The following is a 20858-nucleotide window of genomic DNA, read 5'->3' on the forward strand; positions in this document are numbered from 1 at the left end:
TCAGTGCAAACTAAGGGTTCCCCTGCCCCATTGTTTCTTCCTTTTTAAGTTTACGTTTATTTATCAGTGGTGGCATACATGCACTGGTGCACACGTGGAAGTCAGAACAACTTGTCGGAGTCCGTTCTCTTACCTTGCGGGTCCCAGGGGTCAAACTTAGTCATCAGTCTTGACAGCAGGCACCTGTACTCACTGAGGCCTCCCACTGCTGGCTCCCCATCCCCAGTGTATTCTCTCCACCTTTGGTAGAGTCTGCAGGTTCAGAACCCATGAGGAGAAGGGCTAGCTAGGCCAGTCCTGTGTGTAACTGTACTACACTCTCCAGCAGCCCGTAGCTGCGTGCAGCTGGTGAGCACTTGAGGTATGACGATGGATGCAGACTGAGACAGTTAGAACACTAGATTTTGGAAGCTTGGTCTCAGAAAAGAATGGGGAAGTTATCAATAAGTTTATATACCAATAAAACATCAAAAAATGACAGCTTTTGGATTATTGGGTTTAGTACAGTATAGCAGTTTCAACGGTTTCTCTTTTAATTTGACTACTAAACAATTTTAAATGACTTAGAAGGGGGCTGGTGATATTCTAGGACTAGAGAGCACTTGCTGCTTGTCCAGCAGACCCCAGTTGGGCTCCCAGTGCCCTTGTCAGGCAGCTCACAGCTGCCCGTGACTCCAGTCCCGGGGCTCTGATGTCGTTCTCAGGCCTTTGCAGGCACCTGCACATATGCAGCATACACTCAGACAGACATGCATAAATACAAATACAATTACTTACATGGCTTGTATTATATTTCTGCTGGGCAGGGCTGCTGAAGGATAGTCCTCTGAGGAAATGGAATGTCTTGGTCTTAATTCTCTCTCTACCTCCATGCTTGTGGTACCTGACCTTGGGCCACATCCACAGGAGTTCTAACAAGAACTACCTAGTGAGCAAGAGCTGTGTGCTGCACTTCTGGAAACACTTCAAGCACGTTAGTTTTCCCCTCAGCCCACAAGTTAGGCACCGCCATCCTTCTGTTGTGGTGCTGTGGAAACTGAGGAATCTGAGTATCTTCCTGAAGGTACATGTATAACTTTGCAGCAGGATTCGAGCCCAGGTGGCTTTCTCTCCACAGTCTGCAGTGTGGTCCTCTAGAGTCCTGCACCTGTTGAGTGCATGGAAACCTGTGCTAGGAACTAAGGGCACAGATACATAGTTTCTAGAGTACTGAGAGATGGGTCTGCCGAGGCTCAGGTAGTGGAATGCTGGCCCGCACACATACACAAAGCCCAGCACTGCATGAAGTGGGTGTGGTGGCACACGTGCATCCCACTCTTAAAATCCCAGTGGTTGGCAGTGGAATCGCGATAGCAGTTCTAAGCCATCAGCCACATGGCGAGTCCAAAGTCATGCTGAGACTAGAAGACTGGCTAAGAAACAAATATAAAGGGGCCAGCAAGATGGAAGGCTCAGGGGCAGAGGTGCTTGCTGCCAAGACTGGCAACCTGAGTTATCTCTGGCATGCGCGTGGAGGGAGAAGAGAATTAATTCCTGCAAGTTGTCCTCTGACCTCTTATGTGCTGTGGTGTGCACATGCACACACGAATAAATGTGAAAAAAAAAAGTTTACTTTTAAAAACTCTGAAAAGAATATTGAAAGATGTTCTTCTCTGAAGAACCTTAGGGCAAGATGCTCGGGACAGGTCCTGCCGTGGCCACCGCCAGTGCGGCCACATCTAGCAATGTGAGCGTTCTGCAGCAGTTCGCCAGTGGACTGAAGAGCCGGAATGAGGAGACCAGAGCCAAAGCGGCCAAGGAGCTCCAGCACTATGTCACCATGGAGCTCCGAGAGGTTGGTCTTGTCTGCTTCAGGGCCAGTCCTTGTTGGGTACTGGGGTCGATGCACCGTCGCTGGTTTAGATTGTTGCTGCGGCGCAGTGAGTATTTGAGAGGACACCAGCATTCATGTTCTGGGAGCATACGGGCGGGCTCCTGTGCAGTGAATGCACATTGCTGTGATGTTGCTCATTTTATGATTACAGTTTACCTGTTTTTTATGATTTTTTTTTCCCTAATTAATACCAGCCCTTCATTGTATCTGTCAGTGATTGGGATGGGTTTGCAGAGTTGATAGTCTTGGAACTTTCTAAGCAGAGACCACAGTTGAGGTCAGACACTGACCTGTCCACCCTTGTCCCACTGGTATTAGGACTTAGGACATTGTTAAGAAAGGCTGTTCTCTGCCATAGAGTAGAGAATCAGTAAGTAGTTGCTAAATAAACAGAGTCATGTGATCAGTTGCTCTTGGCTTTAAAGCTATGGGAATGGGCAGTAGGTTTGTCTTTGGTTTGGACTGTACCTGCCACCCCTCCATCCTAATCTCAAGTTGCCAGCTGTTATCACTGCTGTCACCAGTGGGAAGGTAACAGAAAACTGTTCTGTGCACATCTTCCCTTGCAGATGAGTCAAGAGGAGTCCACCCGCTTCTATGATCAGCTGAACCATCACATTTTTGAACTAGTTTCCAGCTCAGACGCCAATGAGAGGAAAGGTGGCATCTTGGCCATCGGTAAGGACAGAGTTTCTGGTAGCAGTAACTGTGAGGGACACAGGACAAGTCATCTTTATGTTCGCTGTACCCCTGTCTGCACTTGCTAAAGGTGTAGTATCTAGTTCATCTTTTTTTTTTTTTTTTTTCTTTTTTTTTTTTTGGTTTTTCGAGACAGGGTTTCTCTGCGTAGCTTTGCGCCTTTCCTGGAACTCACTTGGTAGCCCAGGCTGGCCTCGAACTCACAAAGATCCACCTGCCTCTGCCTCCCGAGTGCTGGGATTAAAGGCGTGCGCCACCACCGCCCGGCTTTATCTAGTTCATCTTTATTTTAAGAGTTTTAAGGAGCTGTAGTTTTCAGTGTATGTAGACAAGTGCTAATTCTAGTAGAAGTCCTGGGATGCAGGCAAGACACAGTCTTAGATGTGATAACTGAGTCTCAGAACTGGCTTGCCAGAGTTGAGACTAGAAGCCAGGTTTTCATTCTTCTGCCCCAGATTGCCTGGCAGGTCTGGCGTCACAATAGAGCAGGATTTGTCACAGTGGGGCCCACAAATACAAAAGTAGAAATGGGTGCTATTTGCCTGAGGACTGGCCGCAAATCCTGTGAATTGTCACTCAGTCTGAAGAGTTTTCTCTCTTGGAAAGGAGATATACAGATGAGTTAAAATGAGGTCATTTTGATTTATGTACATAGTTCTGGCACAAAAATCCAATCTACTGGTTCAAATGAAAAGCCGCCTTCTTATGTGTAGAAATGTATTGAGAGTGGAAAAAGGTTCATTTACCAGCATTCAGTTCCAGGCCACATGCATCCCAGAACACACCACACGGTCACCTTTGCTTTCTTTTCCAGCCAGCCTCATAGGAGTGGAAGGTGGGAATTCCACCAGAATTGGCAGATTTGCCAACTACCTTCGGAACCTCCTCCCCTCAAGCGACCCAGTTGTCATGGAAATGGCGTCCAAGGCAATTGGCCGCCTCGCCATGGCAGGGGACACTTTCACTGCCGAGTATGTGGAGTTCGAAGTGAAACGAGCCTTGGAATGGCTGGGTGCTGACCGCAACGAGGGCCGGAGACATGCAGCTGTGAGTGAGCGGGGGACGGAGCCCAGCCGGGGCTGGGGAGCAGTGGGCCCTGCTGCGTGCTTTGCTTCCTTCTGAAGCTTGTCCTGGGAAAAAAAGAATTCCAGGGTGTGAGGTGGGAGAGTCAGTCTGTTTGAGAACACTCTGGCAGTGGGGGCAGTGGGGTTGGAAGCATCATCCCCAGCTGCTTTCCAGTTGGTTCAAGGAAGTAGCACAGACATTAACCCTGGTGAATGGCTTTGTCATTCACAACTTTGTGCGTGGCAGCCTTACTAAAGACACTCGTCTTCTCTGAAATGAAAAAAGTAACAAAATTGAATATTGACTGTAATGGACTGCAGGCATGGTTCTAGGCTGTTGGTTAGTGCTAAAGTGTCAGACACCTGCCTGTCCAGCGTGTGTGTTGTGTTTAGATGGTGCTGGCATTCTGTGTTGGTCAGCAGCCGGTGGTGAGCACGGAGACGCTTGGTCGGTCTTCCTTTGCTTCTCCTGGCACCAGGCTTCCCCAGCTAGGAGGGCGAGGCTTTGCTCTCCCTTGCAGGAGATGCTCTAGGATGCCAGGGAGTGTCCTGAGAGAACAGAAGTCCCTGAAGGAATAAGAGTTCTGTTTGTCCTTCTCTCCCAGGTCCTCGTTCTCCGTGAGCTGGCCATCAGTGTCCCCACTTTCTTCTTCCAGCAAGTGCAGCCCTTCTTTGACAACATTTTTGTGGCTGTGTGGGACCCCAAGCAGGCCATCCGAGAGGGAGCTGTGGCTGCCCTTCGTGCCTGTCTGATTCTCACCACCCAGAGGGAGCCGAAGGAGATGCAGAAGCCTCAGTGGTACAGGGTGAGGAGATGGGTCCATACTAGCCACTAGCAAAGCACTCTTGCTTGGAGAAACATGGCTGGCCACAGAGCCTCATCACATTTCTTTGGGCCTGGATGATCTTTTTCTGTTCACTGTGAATCAGTAGTTACTTTATTGCATTTTCTTAGTAAAGATATATTGGTAACCACACCATTATTTTATGCAATACTAAGAATGAAAATGGGGCTGGAGAGATGGCTCAGAGGTTAAGAGCACCGACTGCTCTTCCAGAGGTCCTGAGTTCAATTCCCAGCACCCACATGGTGGCTCACAACCATCTGTAATGAGACCTGGCACCCTCTTCTGTATACATAATAAATAAATAAATCTTAAAAAAAAAAAAAAAAAAAAAAAAAAGAAACAAAAAAAAACAAAACAAAACAAAAAACAAAAACAAAAAAAGAATGAAAATGGGTCAAGACTGTGATTCAAGGTCTGGCTGTAGCGGCACATGCCTTTAATCCCAGCACTCAGGAGGCAGAGCCAGGTGGATCTCTGTGAGTTTGAGGCCAGCCTGGTCTACAGAGCGAGATCCAGACAGGTACCAAAACTACACAGAGAAACCCTGTCTCAAAAAACAAAACAAAACAACAACAAAAAAATAGAATTGGGGCCTGACCATGAACTTGAGATTCTTCTGCCTCTACCTCCATAGTACTGGAGTTACAGGTATGAACCACCATGCCTACTTTTATGCCATGCTGGGCATTGAATCTAGAACTTCCTGCATGTTAGATAAACACTGCGAGCTGAACTATATCCCCAGTCTGGACCACATCTTTTGAAGTTTGATAATTGGCCAGGTAATGAATGGCTCACACCTTTTATCCCAGCACTTGGGAATCAGGCAGGCAGATCTCTTGAGTTCAAGGCTATCCAGGTATATATAGTAAGACCCTGCCTCAAAAACAAAAGCAAATAGTGTTTGATAATTACAGTTTTGCCAGCAGTGCCCATTTCATCTTTGCTTCAATATATAATTAAATAACTAAGGTTAAGTCCTGCAAACAAACAAAGTCTTCAAGGCAAATCTGGGCTACCTGATAAAACACTGTTTCAAGACAAAACAAAAGAAAAAACATCAAAGTAATAGCTGGTATTTGCTGCCTTCATATCAGCAGTTGTTAAAATGTAGAAAATTGGGTCTGTGAGTCAGTGAATGCAGTTGCTACTAATTTGCAAAGGGATAGTTCCCTCTGCTCCAGTGTCCTGAGTCCTGTGCTGATAGCTGTTGCCAAGGAAATGTACTTCACAGGAGTCCTGAATATGGGAAGGAGAGACCTGGCCTCCCTTTTTGCCTTTGCTGTGTGACATTGGACAAGTCACTTAATTCCTTTGGGCCTGTTTTATGTAGCTAGCTATCAGAGGTGATTTGCCTCAAAGGCATGTCGAGAGAGCATTGGCGCTAAATTAAACAAAAGAGCTTGTAAGTCAGTATTGATGCTCAATTCCAGCAAAGGGGGGGGGGGCTGTGTTGTCTGCCTTGAACCCTGGATAATAACAGCATTCTCTCTATTTAGCACACATTTGAAGAAGCAGAGAAAGGGTTTGATGAGACCCTGGCCAAAGAGAAGGGCATGAACCGAGATGATCGAATCCACGGGGCCTTGCTGATCCTCAACGAGCTAGTCCGAATCAGCAGCATGGAGGGAGAGGTGAGGAGCTGTGGGGAGCCCAGGATCCTGTGCCGATGTGTCAGCAGGCGAGGAAGGCCCTTGTCCTCTCAGGGCAGCAGATAAGATGACTTCAGGTGGCAGGCAGTCCTGTGAAAATCCTGAAGCAGGCAGTAAGGTCGTGGGTATGGGGTTGGAGGGCTGAGTGGAGGGAGGCTCAGGGTCTGCCCTCCCTGAGGTGGCACCATCTGAGTGAGAGCCACGTGATGCGAGTGAGGCTTGCAGCTGGCCGGGAACTGTGTTCTAGGCGGAGGCTTTGGGATGGGAGAGTTTGACATGGGAAGGCTGGTTGCTAGTTGTGAACAAAGGAGAAAGAGGAGATGGTGTCGGAGAGGGAGTGGGGTCCGGTTAATAGGCTCACTGTCTGTGGTCAGCAGTTGATTCTAATTGCGGGCACTGATGTCAGTGGGGTGCGCGTGGGGATCATGGGGGCTTGTGAATTTCTAACACCTCTGGCTGCTTGTGGGAACAAGTGTGGGAAGAGGTGGGAATGAAAGCAGAGTTAGGAGTTGTTAAGTCAGTTAAGGTTAAAGTTGCTAAGGTGGAAGGATTTTGTAGCCTATAAGAAAAAACAGGAAGGGCTGGCTGAGTCCACATCAGCCTGGATGAACACGAGAGAGGACGCACTAGATGTCTCTTTGTCTTTATGTGAAGCCATTTTGGGGTCCGTAAGCCAAAGTGGGTCATCAGAAGAGGCCTTTGTCACAAGCTACAGCATCCTTGCCTTCTGTCATTGGCCAGAGCAGCCCACATGGCCATGGCCTGATGATGGAACTCTGAGCAGCACCGAGGCCTGTTGATGAGTTAGGCTCTTGTAGTTGAGGTCACATTCTGGTGGCTGCCACAGGAGGCTCCTGGAATAGTCTGGCTGGCTTCAGTTAGCTGTAGTGACACAGATACTGGGCGGGGGGGCAGGATCAGGAGATGATGGAGTAAAACTCCATCCCTTAGACCTGCTGTGAGGCTCTGTTGGCATTTCACCCAGGGTCCCCGACTTCACAGACAGTGGCTGGTGGTAACAGCTGTGTGTTGTGTCAGGGCAGTACATGGAAGATGTGTGGCCCCACTTCTGATACTGTGTGATTCAGAGAAGCCTCATGTTCCTCCCTGTGTACAGGGCCGTTGTCCATTGTGCTGGACTTGAAAGGTTTCTTTTTTGGGGTTTTCAGGACAGAGTTTCTCTGTGTAGCCCTGGCTGTCCTGTAACTGACTCCGTAGACCAGACTGGCCTCAAACTCATAGAAGTCTGCCTGCCTCTATGAGATTAAAGGCATGTGCCACCATGTCCAGTTGAGAGGTTTCTAAATACATACGAAGTACACAGCCCCTGATACCTGGTGGACATGGTGTAAATGATAGCACTCTGAAATTCCTTCGCCTGAGTCCTATTGTAGTTCAGACAGTTCCAGGACCTTTATTTTCTCCTAGTGAGACAAGATGATGTCACCTAACACATAGAGGTGTCAGCACCAAGTGAAAAGGTCCTCACAAAGGTGCTTTGTGAGTTACAGGAGGCCTAAAACGTAAGGATTGTATTCATTCTGTGTCCGCCCACTCACCAGGTATCAGTGGAGAGCCTAGTGTGTACCAGCCCCAGTGAGCCCTAAGCGCTAGAGCAAAGAACAATGAACCAAGCGGGCCACCTTCTAGCAGGGAAGACAGACAGTACCTGTGTAGATAAAAGCACGTTCTGATAAGTTGTACAGTGTTAATGTGCTGTGGAATGGAGAAAGCCCACGTGTGTTTGAACACAGTTGTGAGGGAGGTAAACAGAAAGCCATTTCAGGCAGCTGATGGACCAGTGTGAAGGCCACAACGCAGGAGCGTGCTGCTATCAAAGACAGGTTTCTCTGTGTATCTTTGGCTGTCCTGGAACTCACTCTGTAGACCAGGCTGGCCTTGAACTCACAGAGATCTGTCTGCCTCTACCTCCTGAGTGCTAGGACGAAAGACATGCACCACCACCGACCGGCTCTTTCACTCACCCTGGAGCTCAGTGATTCAGCAAGACTAGCTGCGCAGTGGTCTCTGGAGCTCCTGTCTTGGCCTCCCTGGCAGTAGGTGTGCGGGCGTGTGTGTGCCCATGCCATGCTTGCTGTGTGGGTGCTGGGCATCTGAGCTCCTGTCTTCCCGCTTGTGCCGGAAGCGCTTTGCTGACTGCACCATCTATTCCTTAATCCCTCGGAGTGACTTTTGACTCACGTGAGCTCTTTGGTGAGAAGGGATTATTATCAGAGGGCGAAGGGCTGAAACCACAAAGCCAGTTAAGAGAGAACTGTAGAGCCGTCAGCATGGCTGACAACCTGAGTTCAGGGTCCCAGGACCAGAGAGAGAACCAGCTCCCACAAGTTACTCTCTCACCTCCACACACATACACCATGTAATAAAAGATACTTGAAGAGGCTGCCTTGGCAGAGATGCTTGTAGCTCTCCACAGAGCTATGGCTGTGCAGTGGCTGGGTTCTGGATTGGGACAGATTGGAAAGGAGAGAAGTCAAGGTGCTTGGTTTTGTACCTGGGAGAATGGAGTTCCTCTGCGCTGAGATGGGGAAGCAGGATGAGGAGAAGGGGTAGTTTTGAACATGTTAAGTTTGAGGTGCGTGTTGGGCATCAGTGTGACCTATTGAGTAGTTCCGGGGAGAAATCTAGTTAGAAGTAAATGTGGGGGTCACCACTAATTTAAGTCATGAGATTGGGCAAGAACTACACATGACCTGGTGTAGATGGAAAGAGATGGGGTCTGTAAACCTTAAGTTGAAAAATGAGGAGGGGGGTTGGGGATTTAGCTCAGTGATAGAGCGCTTGCAAGGCCCTGGGCCCTCAGCTCTGGGAAAAAAAAAAGAAAGAAAGAAGAAAAGAAAAATGAGGAGGAACCGGGGGAGACGGAGCAGCTGGGAAGGAGGAAGACAGGCCAGAGAGTGTAAGGCTGGGCGGAAGTAGCAAGGATGGTCTCGTGCAAGAGATCACAGTGTATCAAATGCTGCAATAGTCGGGAGAGATGAGGACTAGGGGTGGCCCTGGGATTTAACAGCAAAGAGCCTTCAATGACTGATAAAGCATGCCTTCTTGAAAAACGAAATATGTATGCCAGGAAGAGCTGGAGACTGCTGGAGGACCAGTTGGGGTGCATCCCTTCCACATCGGATAGACCAGCACTGTCCGGCACCTTATTTCACGCCACCCCAGGATGAGGATTCTGAGAAAATGATTTGCCTGAGTTTCTGCTCAGCTTTAGGGAAAGAGATCAGAATGTTCTTCACAGGGTGCCAGCGTCCGGCTATCTTCACTGTCCATAATTCAGCCTTCCTGAACCTGGCAGGGGATACCTGGACATAGGAACTCCAGGCTGGAGGTTTCTTTCTTGCTCAGTTAACGAATTTCCCCCAAGTACCTGCCTTGAGGAGATTTCTGCCAGGGTCCAGAACAGATGCTACAAGCACTGAGGATACTAATCTGAGGGATATTCTATGAATCTAAGCACACTGAGTTCTCTAGTCTATTCACTTTATTCTTCTAAGTCAATTTTATCTGCACCGCTTCTTTTCTGTTCTCATACTTAACTCCTCTTGGTCCCTCCTGTTCTCGGTCCCTCCTGTTGTTCTCTCATCTCTACCTAGTTCTTTCCATCTCTGTCCTCACCTTTGTTCTTCTCCATCAAGTCTTTTCTTGCTGTTCTCTCAGCTATCTAGGTCTTTTCCATCTTCTCCCCTTCTTTGTCCCCCCAAGCATGCGTGCGTGCGTGCGTGCGTGCGTGCGTGCGTGCGTGCGTGCGTGCGTGCGTGCGTGCGTGCGTGCGTGCGTGCGTGTGTGTGTGTGTGTGTGTATCTCCATTCATTAACAACTTGTTAGTAAAAACTACCAAGTAAACTCTCAGGGACAAGTGTTCTGATAAGAGTCACACTTGGCAAAGACTTAAGCCAGCTTAATTGGTGATTGACAACAGCTGTAGGTTGTAAAAAAGTCCTGACTATCTCTTAAAGGGATATCTACAAGGGTTACAAGGAAAGAAATTAAACCAATGAGAGATTTAAGGAAAAGGCAAAGAATATATGTACTGTTTTATGTGATTAATAATATCCAGATATGGTTAGTCAGTTAACAGCCTTTTTCTGTTAGTCACCTGAATCTCAGGACCTATACATGATTAGTCTATTGAGCATAAAATCTTACATTAAAAACTGGTGCAGAAATAAATACAAAGTGTTGTTATTTGAATCAGAGTGAGGAGGTGCCAGTGGAGGAAGCTTAGGGCAACATAGGTGCTATTGATCTCTTGAAGGACTGAGCTGTACCAAGCCAGACACCTGCACTGTCACTTCTGGTTCACTAGAATTCTTCTGAAGGGTTTTGATCTAACAAGGCCAGGCACCTGCAGTTCTGCTCTGTGAAAGTTCTATGAAGACACTTTGGCCAATATTTACCCTGTCAGTGGCTAAGGATGGAGAAAAGACCTCTAAGTGTCTACAGTCCACATGGAACAATAGACCCAGTTATGAAGCATATTTAGTATGTTTCTATTCTTAAAAATTGTACAGTTAAATAAGAAAGCATCTTCTAGACTATCCACAGATATATGTGCCCATAAGATTGAGATGCAATTGTGAGCTTACATGTACACATAACATGGAGATGCACGGTAAATGGGGAGAATCATAGCTGTTATTGCACAAGAGGTTTACAAGAGACATCCAGTTCACTCAAAAGGCAGTAATTCCATAGCACCTTGTGTGATGGTTTCCTCGGACAGAACCCTTAGTTCTGATAGGTTGACCTTCTGAACTCTAGTTGTCACTGCTGTATACTCCATGGTCTTTTGCTACCAGTGGCTCTCAATACTCAGTAAAATGTGTTCTTCTGCCCAACATTAGAACAGGATCTGGTCCCCTGCAAGGCTCTAGGGAAGTGGTAGTCCAGGTGAAGAATGGTCAGGGTTGGGCAAGTGGATTGCTCTGCAGACTCACTGTGCCCAGGATAAAAGCTGCAAAATGACTATTTTGTTCCTTCCTTGCTCGTGTCCAGCGTCTGAGAGAAGAGATGGAAGAAATCACCCAGCAGCAGCTGGTACATGACAAGTACTGCAAAGACCTGATGGGCTTTGGGACAAAGCCCCGGCACATCACCCCCTTCACCAGTTTCCAGGCTGTGCAGCCCCAGCAGTCGAATGCCTTGGTGGGACTGCTGGGGTACAGCTCCCACCAAGGCCTCATGGGATTTGGGGCTTCCCCCAGCCCTACCAAGTCTACTCTGGTGGAAAGCCGCTGTTGCAGAGACCTGATGGAAGAGAAATTTGATCAGGTAAATGGCAAAGGCCTTTTTCTTTTTCCCCAAGCCCCACACCTTCCTCTCCTCTGCCAACCCTGTGTCCTTCCTCTCTCAGGTGTGCCAGTGGGTGCTGAAATGCAGGAGCAGCAAGAACTCACTGATCCAGATGACAATCCTTAATCTGTTGCCCCGCCTGGCTGCATTCCGACCTTCCGCCTTCACAGGTGAGGCTCTCCTTGGAAGACATCCCCTCTTTAAGGATAATCAAACAGGGACAGAAGCGGTGGTCCCCGAGAGTCAGGTCTGCCTCTCTTCACTAGCACTGACATGGTGGCTAGTCTCTGGTCACTTTGCCCCGTCCAGTTTCTCCGTTTTCTATTAAGAGACCACATCGAAATGGTGGTACACGTGTAATCCCAGCACCTGGAGGCAGAGGCAGACGAATAAGGAGTTCAGAACCATTCTTGCCCATGTAGTGAGTTTGAGACCAGCCTGGACTACATGGTACCCTGCCTCAGAAAAAAACAAAAATTACCACAGTGTGTAGTGGAAGGTCAGTTCTAGGCCAGGCCATTACATTAAGCACACATAACTTCTTGTGCTGGGTGTGGTGTCTCATAACTACATCACAAGCCTTCGGAGGCTGAGGTGGGGACCATCTACAGCTTAAGGCCAGCCTGGGCCTCGGAGTGAAGGCAACAGAAGGGCACTGCAGGTCCATACTTGTTTACTGTCAGCAGTGCCCGTCTGGGGCAGGGTGGGTTTAGTGACCTGTTTTTCTCCATGGTGATCACAGAGCATCCTCACCTCCTTAAGAAAGAATTGTGGGGGCTGGAGAGATGTCTCAGAGGTTAAGAGCACTGACTGTTCTTCCAGAGGTCCTGAGTTCAGTTCCCAGCAACCACATGGTGGCTCACAGCCATCTGTAATGAGATCTGGTGCCCTCTTCTGGCCTGCAGTCATATATGCTGTATACATAATAAATAAATAAATCTTTAAAAAAGAAAGAAAGAAAGAAAGAAAGAAGGAAGGAAGGAAGGAAGGAAGGAAGGAAGGAAGGAAGGAAAGAAAGAAAGAATTGTGGGTGATTTAGAGCAGTTTCCACAGATGTGGACAGTGAGTTTCCAGATGCTGTGCTGTCCTCAGTGGTCACTGGGTTGCAGGCTGTTGAGTCTCACCTAGCTCAGATACAGGCCTTCCTATGGGGCCTTCTCACATGTTCTGGCTGGAGACATTCTTTTCCTTTCCACCTGAGTTCTTAGCTGTAGGACGCTTGGGTGATGGACTCGGTGTGAATCCTGCATCAGTCTGTACTGAAGTTTGGGACAGGTTATTGACCCTTGTGGGTCTCCACTTCCTGACTAGTGGAAAATAAAATGATAATCCCTGCCTCCCAGAATGAACAGCATGAATGCTTAAGCGCATTCTGTATTGCCTGGCACAGAGTAAGCCCCAGGAAATGGGAACCGTTATTAGATTATTATTGCCTTCTGGAGTTACTTCAGATGCATTTTGGAAATGAGGAGGTACACATGATGATACTCTAGTTGCCTATTTGTATTTAATGTCCCTCCCTCGCCTCTTTCTTGGTGAGAGTGAGACCTTGTCTCTTTGTACTTCACATGGCATGCTGCCTGTGTTTAGTAGCATTCAGAACCAAGGAAGGTCTAGTGGTATAAAGGGAAGGTCAGCCTGACCCTCAGCATGGGCTCTCCCAGCATGGATTCTCCCGTGCCATCCAGGCCAGATAAAGCCATTGGGGAGTCGGGGTGTGTAAATGGTGAGGGGTTAAACAGGCTAGGTCTGACAAGTGCAGTGTGTTGGGTAAGGACCAAACTGTCACGTAAACTTGCTGAACCAAAGAGAGACGATAGAATGAAAATCACCCATAACTTTTGAGATTTTCCCTTCTGCGTTCCTGGCGCCAGCAGCTCTTCCCTTTCCTAATGACCAGACACACCCGGTCAGCAGAGCTTTAAATGGTCTTGGGTTGAAAGTCTGGTTCAAAAGAAACTTAACAGCTAGGCCAAATTTGATCAAAGTCTGGCATGCTGTTGAAACAGTTACCATGGTGCATGGCGGGTGGGGGGCGACTGCCTAGCGACAGGATACAAAGACAGAGGCCCTGTGTGTTTTCTTTTGATGTAGGTTTATTGTTTTGTTAAACATCTCATTAGAATACATCGGTGAAATTCAGTCTAGAGAGCCGCCATAATTGCACACCTCCATACTGAAGCACCTATTATTAAAACTCACAGTATGGAAGTCATTGCCTATACTTCCCGATGGTAGAAGCTCTGGGAATAGCAAAAATGCCCTGAAAATAAAATTTAAGAGAGCAAAATACAAGCTGGGCATACTAACACAAATAAGTCAGAACATTACTAAGGGCCTGTGAGATGGCCCCTGTGCCTGAGGACCATCATTGGTGGCAGAGAAGGGGCCAAAGACGAGAATCAGGAAATCCTTTGTTCAAAGACAAACATTCCAGCACAAAGTACCCAAGAACACCTGCTCTGGCATGCTGCTCATGTAAGAAGCATAATGAAGGTGCAGGTGCTTTCCAGATCACATACTTAAATCTCACTCTAATGTATCTACAGTAAAAACCTCCAGGAAACAGCTGAGAGATCTCCAGGCCTACACTGAACGAAAGGGCCCGTTAACTGTAAATAATATTTAATATTACTTCCATTGTCTTACACTGTCAGGTTAGAGTAATCTCTTTGGTGGTTTTTGTTTTTTTTTTTTTTTTTTTTTTTTTTTTTTTTTTTTTTTTAGTTCTCGAGACAGGGTTTCTCTGTGTAACTACCCTGGCTGTCCTAGAACTCACTTTGTAGACCAGGCTGGCCTCGAACTCAGAGATCCGCCTACCTCTGCCTCCTGGGTACTGGGATTACAGGCATGCACCACAACTGCCTGGCTTACTTTGGGTTTTGGTATTAAAATTATTATTAATAATAATTAGTAATTAATAATAAAAGAATTATTTTATGTGTCTGGGTGTTTTGCCTGCATGTATGTCTGTGTGCTACATGAGTGCCTGGAACTTTATGTAGACCAGGCTGGCCTTGAACTCACAGAGATCCTCCTGCCTCTGCCTCCTGAGTGTTGGGATTAGCCACCACCACCCGGCTTACCCCTTAGCAGTTTTTGAACAGGAGCATGTACTCTTCCCCAGAGTAGTACTAATGGAGTGTCCAGCAAGATGGGTCAGCAGAAATGGTGCTTGCCCCTAACCCTGGTGACAAACCCATTCCACGAGCTGTCCTATAGCTTCCAAATGCATATTGACAAATAAACCTCAGCACACCCACACGCATACAAATATAATTACAAAAGAATTGGACTAAGGGGGACAACTGTATGGTACTCTCCTGAAGATGCCCTCTTTGCTTTTACTTTTTTTTTTAATTAAAGATTTATTTAATATATATACAGTGTTCTGCCTGCAGGCCAGAAGAGGGCGCCAGATCTCATTACATACATTTGTGAGCCACCATGTGGTTGCTGGGAATTGAACTCAGGTCCTGTGGCAGAACAGCCAGTGCTCTTAATTAACCGCTGAGCCATCTCTCCAGCCCTGCTTTTACTTTTTAAAGGAAAGACAAAAGACATTTCTTATTCCAGAAGACATACCTGAGGAATGATTACCAAGTGTAAAATGTCTTATAAGGTTTATCCTTTCAATTCTTAGAATCTTCCCACTGGGCTGCCTTAACTTAAATTTGAGTGCTGTACAGGAACTCTGACCTTGGCCATGTCTGTCTTCTCTGTACCAGATACCCAGTACCTCCAGGATACCATGAACCACGTCCTGAGCTGTGTCAAGAAGGAGAAGGAGCGGACTGCAGCGTTCCAGGCCCTGGGCCTGCTTTCTGTGGCTGTGAGGTCCGAGTTTAAGGTCTACTTGCCCCGTGTGCTTGACATCATCCGAGCGGCGCTGCCTCCCAAGGACTTTGCCCACAAGTAAGCGTCTCGGGTAGGACTTCACTTTGTCCTCCGTTCAGCCGGAGAGGAAGTGTAATCCACGCACTGCACAGCTTACGCCCTTCCACAGCCGTTGCTCTCTGAGGCGTGACAGGTGAAGGGCAGGCCCTCCTCACTTGAGCCATGCTCTTCAGCTGCAATGACTGTGTATGTGGTTAGAAAGGAGGGTACCCCGAGAACTTGTTGAATGTCAGTGCATTCTCCAGGCTGGCTCTTTTCTCTGGCATTCAAGTCTTATGTTGATAGAGCCCTTGTGGAGGAATCCCTGACTAGAACCGAAGAGATCAGATGGTCATCTTTTCCCTTAGCGCTAAAGTGTAACAAGTCATTCCACCACTGACTAGATGAGCGTGACCTTTGGCATCTCGCCAGATGGAGAGCCAGGCCTCCCTGGGAAGTCAGTGTCAATGGCCTCGTGCTTTCCTCTTTCCCTGTGTGTTTGTTAGCAAGGGCTGCCCTGCAGATTCCAAAGCCACCTGCACTGGACCCCAGCGTTCTCATCATAGGGAGACATTTCTTCCTGTGGGATACCTGTACACTACCCTCTGGTTCCTGAGGAGCACACCTCAGTTTGCTTCCCAACTAAGTACTTTGGTTAGCCCCTCCTTATCAAGTATGATACCTCTTCCTGAATTCAGAGAAAGAGCCCGTCAGTAAGTCACAGTACTGCCCTCTGCTGGCGCAGTGTTTAAATACACCCACAGTGACTGCTGGGCTGGGTCCAGTAGAAGTTTGCAGTCACCGTTACACTCACTGTGGCCAGTGCTGTCTGAATAACTTGCCCTCCTGGCCCCAGCGTGTCTTTGAGGTGGGACATTATGAATGTCTTTATGTCTAAAGTAGCCATTCTGTTTCTCTGCAGGAGGCAGAAAGCCGTGCAGGTGGACGCCACAGTGTTCACGTGCATCAGCATGCTGGCACGGGCGATGGGGCCAGGCATCCAGCAGGACATCAAGGAGCTGCTGGAGCCCATGTTGGCCGTGGGCCTGAGGTATGTGCCAGAGGCCTGGGCCACCCGGCCTCAGGAATGGGCCTGGCTTAGAAGAGAGAGGCAGGTTCCTCGGATATTACATTGGATAGGCAGGCTAGCTCAGGCTAAACACACAGGTTGGTTAGGAAGCCTAGCTTCATCACTAGCTCCTGTGTGATCTTGACTCAGCCGCTTCTCTGAGCCTCAGATTTCTTGTCTGAAAAGAACAGTTTATGCTGTCTAGGCAGTTGTAGGGATTAGGGGAAAGAGTTCAGAAAATAGCCACTAGTCAAGGCCTGGCGTATAGGGAGTACTCGGTAAGTGTGTGTGGCTGCTGTTGGTGTTATTAGCGGGGAGACTGGCTAGCCTCCCAAAATGTCATTCCCTCCCCTGTATGGAGGATGGCCTCTGTCTGCTTCCTGGTCATTGACTGAGACTCGCTCTCTGGTGGCTAAATTATATTTTGTAAGGTCTTTGGTAAAAACCATAAATGTATAGATTATTCTGAAATCTGAGACAAGGCCAAGGTTGTTCAGCACTTCGAGACCAAGCAGTGATGGTGCCCGGTTCTCCTGCCCAAAGCAGACTGCATCACACCCTGGCCACATAGTGGCAGACTGCACCATGCCCTGGCCACATAGTGGCAGACTGTGCCACGCCCTGGCCACATAGTGGCAGACTGCACCACACCCTGGCCACATAGTGGCAGACTGCATCACGCCCTGGCCACATAGTGGCAGACTGTGCCACGCCCTGGCCACATAGTGGCAGACTGTGCCACGCCCTGGCCACATAGTGGCAGACTGCGCCACGCCCTGGTCACATAGTGGCAGACTGCGCCACGCCCTGGTCACATAGTGGCAGACTGTGCCACGCCCTGGCCACATAGTGGCAGACTGTGCCACGCCCTGGCCGCATCATGACTGCTTCCTCCTCCGCAGCCCTGCTCTCACTGCTGTACTCTACGACCTGAGCCGGCAGATCCCGCAGCTGAAGAAAGATATCCAGGATGGGCTTCTGAAGATGCTGTCCCTGGTCCTTATGCACAAACCCCTCCGGCACCCAGGCATGCCCAAGGGCCTGGCCCACCAGCTGGCTTCCCCTGGTCTCACCACCCTCCCTGAGGCCAGTGATGTGGCCAGCATTACTCTTGCCCTTCGAACCCTTGGCAGCTTTGAATTTGAAGGTAAGACATTACAGTGGCCCTTGCCAAAGTGTTGGGGTACTGTGGCCCTGAGAAAGGGGTGAGAGTATCTAGATTCCTGGGTCTTTAGAGTCGTCACCACAGAGCACTAGAGCGTAGTGGCCCTTCCTTCCCAGGCTTTACCTGTTCAATTCCTGCCCTGTGATTTGTTTCTTGATGTGTTTGGGGCAGATGGTGTTCAGAAAAAGCATGCATTGCTTCAGAAAAATAATACATCAGAGGTGGAAACTTCAGGATGGCACTCGGCTCCTCCTCACCATTCCCCTCCGCTCCTCCTCACCTCCACTCTTCCTCACCATTCACCTCTGCTCCTTCTCACCTCGGCTCCTCCTCACCATTCACCTCCGCTCCTCCTCACCATTCCCCTCCGCTCCTCCTCACCTCCACTCCTCCTCACCATTCACCTCTGCTCCTCCTCACCTCCACTCTTCCTCACCATTCACCTCTGCTCCTCCTCACCTCCACTCCTCCTCACCATTCACCTCCGCTCCTCCTCACCATTCACCTCCGCTCCTCCCCACCATTCACCTCCGCTCCTCCTCACCTCGGCTCCTCCTCACCCCCTCCCTGACCTGCAGCCGGGAGGGGATTTATTGCTTTCAGATGTATGGCAGGGGTTTCTGGATATCTCCATTCTTGTGATGCTGTGATGTTCTGTGTGGTTTGGAATTCTGTCCCCAGCAGCAGGGTTCATTCTCTCCCCTTTTCCGCCCAGGCCACTCTCTGACCCAGTTTGTCCGCCACTGTGCGGATCACTTCCTGAACAGTGAGCACAAGGAGATCCGCATGGAAGCTGCCCGCACCTGCTCCCGCCTCCTCACACCCTCCATCCACCTCCTCAGCGGCCACGCCCATGTGGTTAGCCAGACGGCAGTGCAAGTGGTGGCGGACGTGCTCAGCAAGCTGCTTGTGGTTGGGATAACAGACCCTGGTGAGTCCTATGACCGAGCAGGCCGGGGGTCCTGGAGCTGAAGGTGTTTGCATGGTCTCTAGAGAGCATCAGCAGCATCAGTAATTTCATGTTTAGCCATTTCTCTGCTAAGGCATTAGCTTGGCTTCTCCAGCCTGTGGGTGTAAGATAATCAGTTTTTTACTTAATTTCTCTTTATTCCTATGAATAGATTAAAGTGGGGGGTGGGGGAGCGAAGATTAGATGATGAAGTGTTTTGGAGTTTGTTCAATAGTTCAATAGGTTCTCAACATGTGGGTCATGACCCCTTTGGGGTTGGACGATCCTTTCACAGGGGTCACCTAAGACCATCGGGAAAACAGATATTTACATTACAATTCATAACAGCAGCAAAATTGCAATTATGAAGTAGCATCGAAAATAGTTTTATGGTTGGGGATCAGCACACCATGAGGAACTGTATTAAAGGGTCGCAGCGTTAGGAAGGTTGAGAACCACTGGGCTAGGGTGATAGCAGTGGAGGTAAAAACTGGGAAGGGGATGGAGAGATGGGACCCTGAAGAGCTGTTCAAAGACTCGTTTGCTCCTGCAGACCCTGACATCCGCTACTGTGTCTTGGCATCCCTGGATGAGCGCTTTGATGCCCACCTGGCCCAGGCAGAAAACTTACAGGCTCTGTTTGTGGCTCTGAATGACCAGGTCTTTGAGATCCGAGAGCTGGCCATCTGCACTGTGGGCCGACTCAGTAGCATGAACCCAGCCTTTGTCATGCCTTTCCTGCGCAAGATGCTTATCCAGGTAACGGGGTGACAGGCAGCAAGGATATAGGACCTCCACAGTGAGTCAAGAAGGAAGTGCTGAGGACAGGGACCGGGAAGAAAGATGGAGATACTTGACCAAGTCACGTTTAGCACCAAGAGTCCACGTTTCCCAGCTTTGAGTTCAGTTCAAGTGCGAGCTTATTGGTCCCAGACTAACCTCTCGAGCAGCTCATCTGTCTTTGTGGCAGGTCCCCAGTGAACCAGCATCCTGGCTTTCCCTGCATCTGCTACAGGGTCTCAGGCTTCCTGCTCTTTCCTGTCTTCTGTTCTCCTTTTCTTGCTAATGGTAGCCAAGCACAGAGGCTGTCTGCCTTAACCTGTGGGCACGATTCCACATGATCCTGTGGTCATTGCGCTTGGTCGGGGGTCACTGGCTTTCATTTAGTCGTGTGATGTCTTGGTCCTCTGGAGAGACATCTGCTGCAGTCTAGGTCCTTGATTTTTGTCTTCACCTGCCTTGTAAGTTCCTTGGCTCCTGTGAACGATTCCTGTTCCAGTTCCTCCCTCCTTGATATGTCCTCCCGCATCATTTGAAACAGACGTGTTGCCTAGCACGTGAGGAACTTAAACACAGAGTCTCAGTATGTGCAGCTCACTCTAGGAAAGCGTCTTTTATTTGCCATAGTTAAACGTGGCTACAGATGCGATCATCCGTTGACAAATGGGAAAATTGTACTTTGTTGACACTTCCATTTTCAGCCTCATGACTTCCTGCTTTAACTGCAGGCCTGTGTGGGGGGTGCCTGTTGCTTCAAATCTTAAGACACCTATGGCTCTGGGAAGGAAGCAGCCATTACTGAGCCTACCAGCTCAGACTGTGCTAAGTTTCACATGGAAATATCTCCTAATGAGATCATGGGTTTGTTCATTCAGTGAGGACTTAATGCACATCTGCTCTGTCCCACGTAGAGCTGCGTGCTGGTGGTGTGTCGGTGAGCCAGCCAGATACAGTTCTTGTCCTTGGAAAGCTCATACTCAGCCAACAGGCCAGCTCATTTTCCTGATGCTGGAGAATGTGAAACGCCATCAGATGAATTGACCATGTGCTGAACTTAACCTATGAAACTTAAAAAAAAATACATAAAAATTTAAAAAATATTTATCTAGACTACATAGGGGGATTAAAACCAGGGCCTTGTATGTATTAGGAAAATGCTATCACTGAACTATACCCCTAGCCTTTAAACTCTGAAATAAGGAAAAATAGTTGGGGTATAGATTATTCCAAATTGAGTTGTGCGTCCTCGTGTATCGGTGAGTGCCTTGGCCTGTCCTGGTCTGCCGTCTAGTCACTGGGTGCTGGTGGATGTCACAGTGGTACAAATGGCTCTAACTCTAGCTTGGTCTGCACTGCACCTGCCAGTTGTCCTCTGCTCCCTGGGGTGCATTCTCTGCAGCCAGCAGCATCCCACGGGTCCTTTGTATTGCTAACTACTTACTGCTGTCTCCTGTCACTGGAGGAAACAGGCTGCTGAGAGACTACAGAATCAGTTAACAAGTCAGCAACTGAGCAAAATGTCTTCATTCCTGCAGACCATCTGCTGGACCCTGACTAATTGGGCTTT

At 48.6% G+C, this 20858-nt stretch overlaps 1 protein-coding gene across 1 annotated transcript in view; it reads left to right on the top strand.

The window, feature by feature from the left end:
- Nucleotides 1–20858, top strand: part of Mtor (mechanistic target of rapamycin kinase) — a 113891-nt gene that overhangs the window by 1417 nt on the left and 91616 nt on the right. Inside the window, exons 2-13 of the mRNA XM_006975240.3 lie at nt 1659–1834; nt 2443–2551; nt 3387–3619; nt 4242–4442; nt 5984–6118; nt 11156–11431; nt 11514–11622; nt 15181–15367; nt 16251–16379; nt 17300–17544; nt 18278–18493; nt 19065–19270. Of these exons, the coding sequence (XP_006975302.1) occupies nt 1673–1834; nt 2443–2551; nt 3387–3619; nt 4242–4442; nt 5984–6118; nt 11156–11431; nt 11514–11622; nt 15181–15367; nt 16251–16379; nt 17300–17544; nt 18278–18493; nt 19065–19270 (2208 nt within the window). The 5' untranslated portion in view covers nt 1659–1672. The remainder of the gene's footprint in view (nt 1–1658; nt 1835–2442; nt 2552–3386; nt 3620–4241; nt 4443–5983; nt 6119–11155; nt 11432–11513; nt 11623–15180; nt 15368–16250; nt 16380–17299; nt 17545–18277; nt 18494–19064; nt 19271–20858) is intronic.

Source organism: Peromyscus maniculatus, chromosome 2 (genome assembly GCF_049852395.1).
Source record: "Peromyscus maniculatus bairdii isolate BWxNUB_F1_BW_parent chromosome 2, HU_Pman_BW_mat_3.1, whole genome shotgun sequence".
Lineage (NCBI taxonomy): Eukaryota > Metazoa > Chordata > Mammalia > Rodentia > Cricetidae > Peromyscus > Peromyscus maniculatus.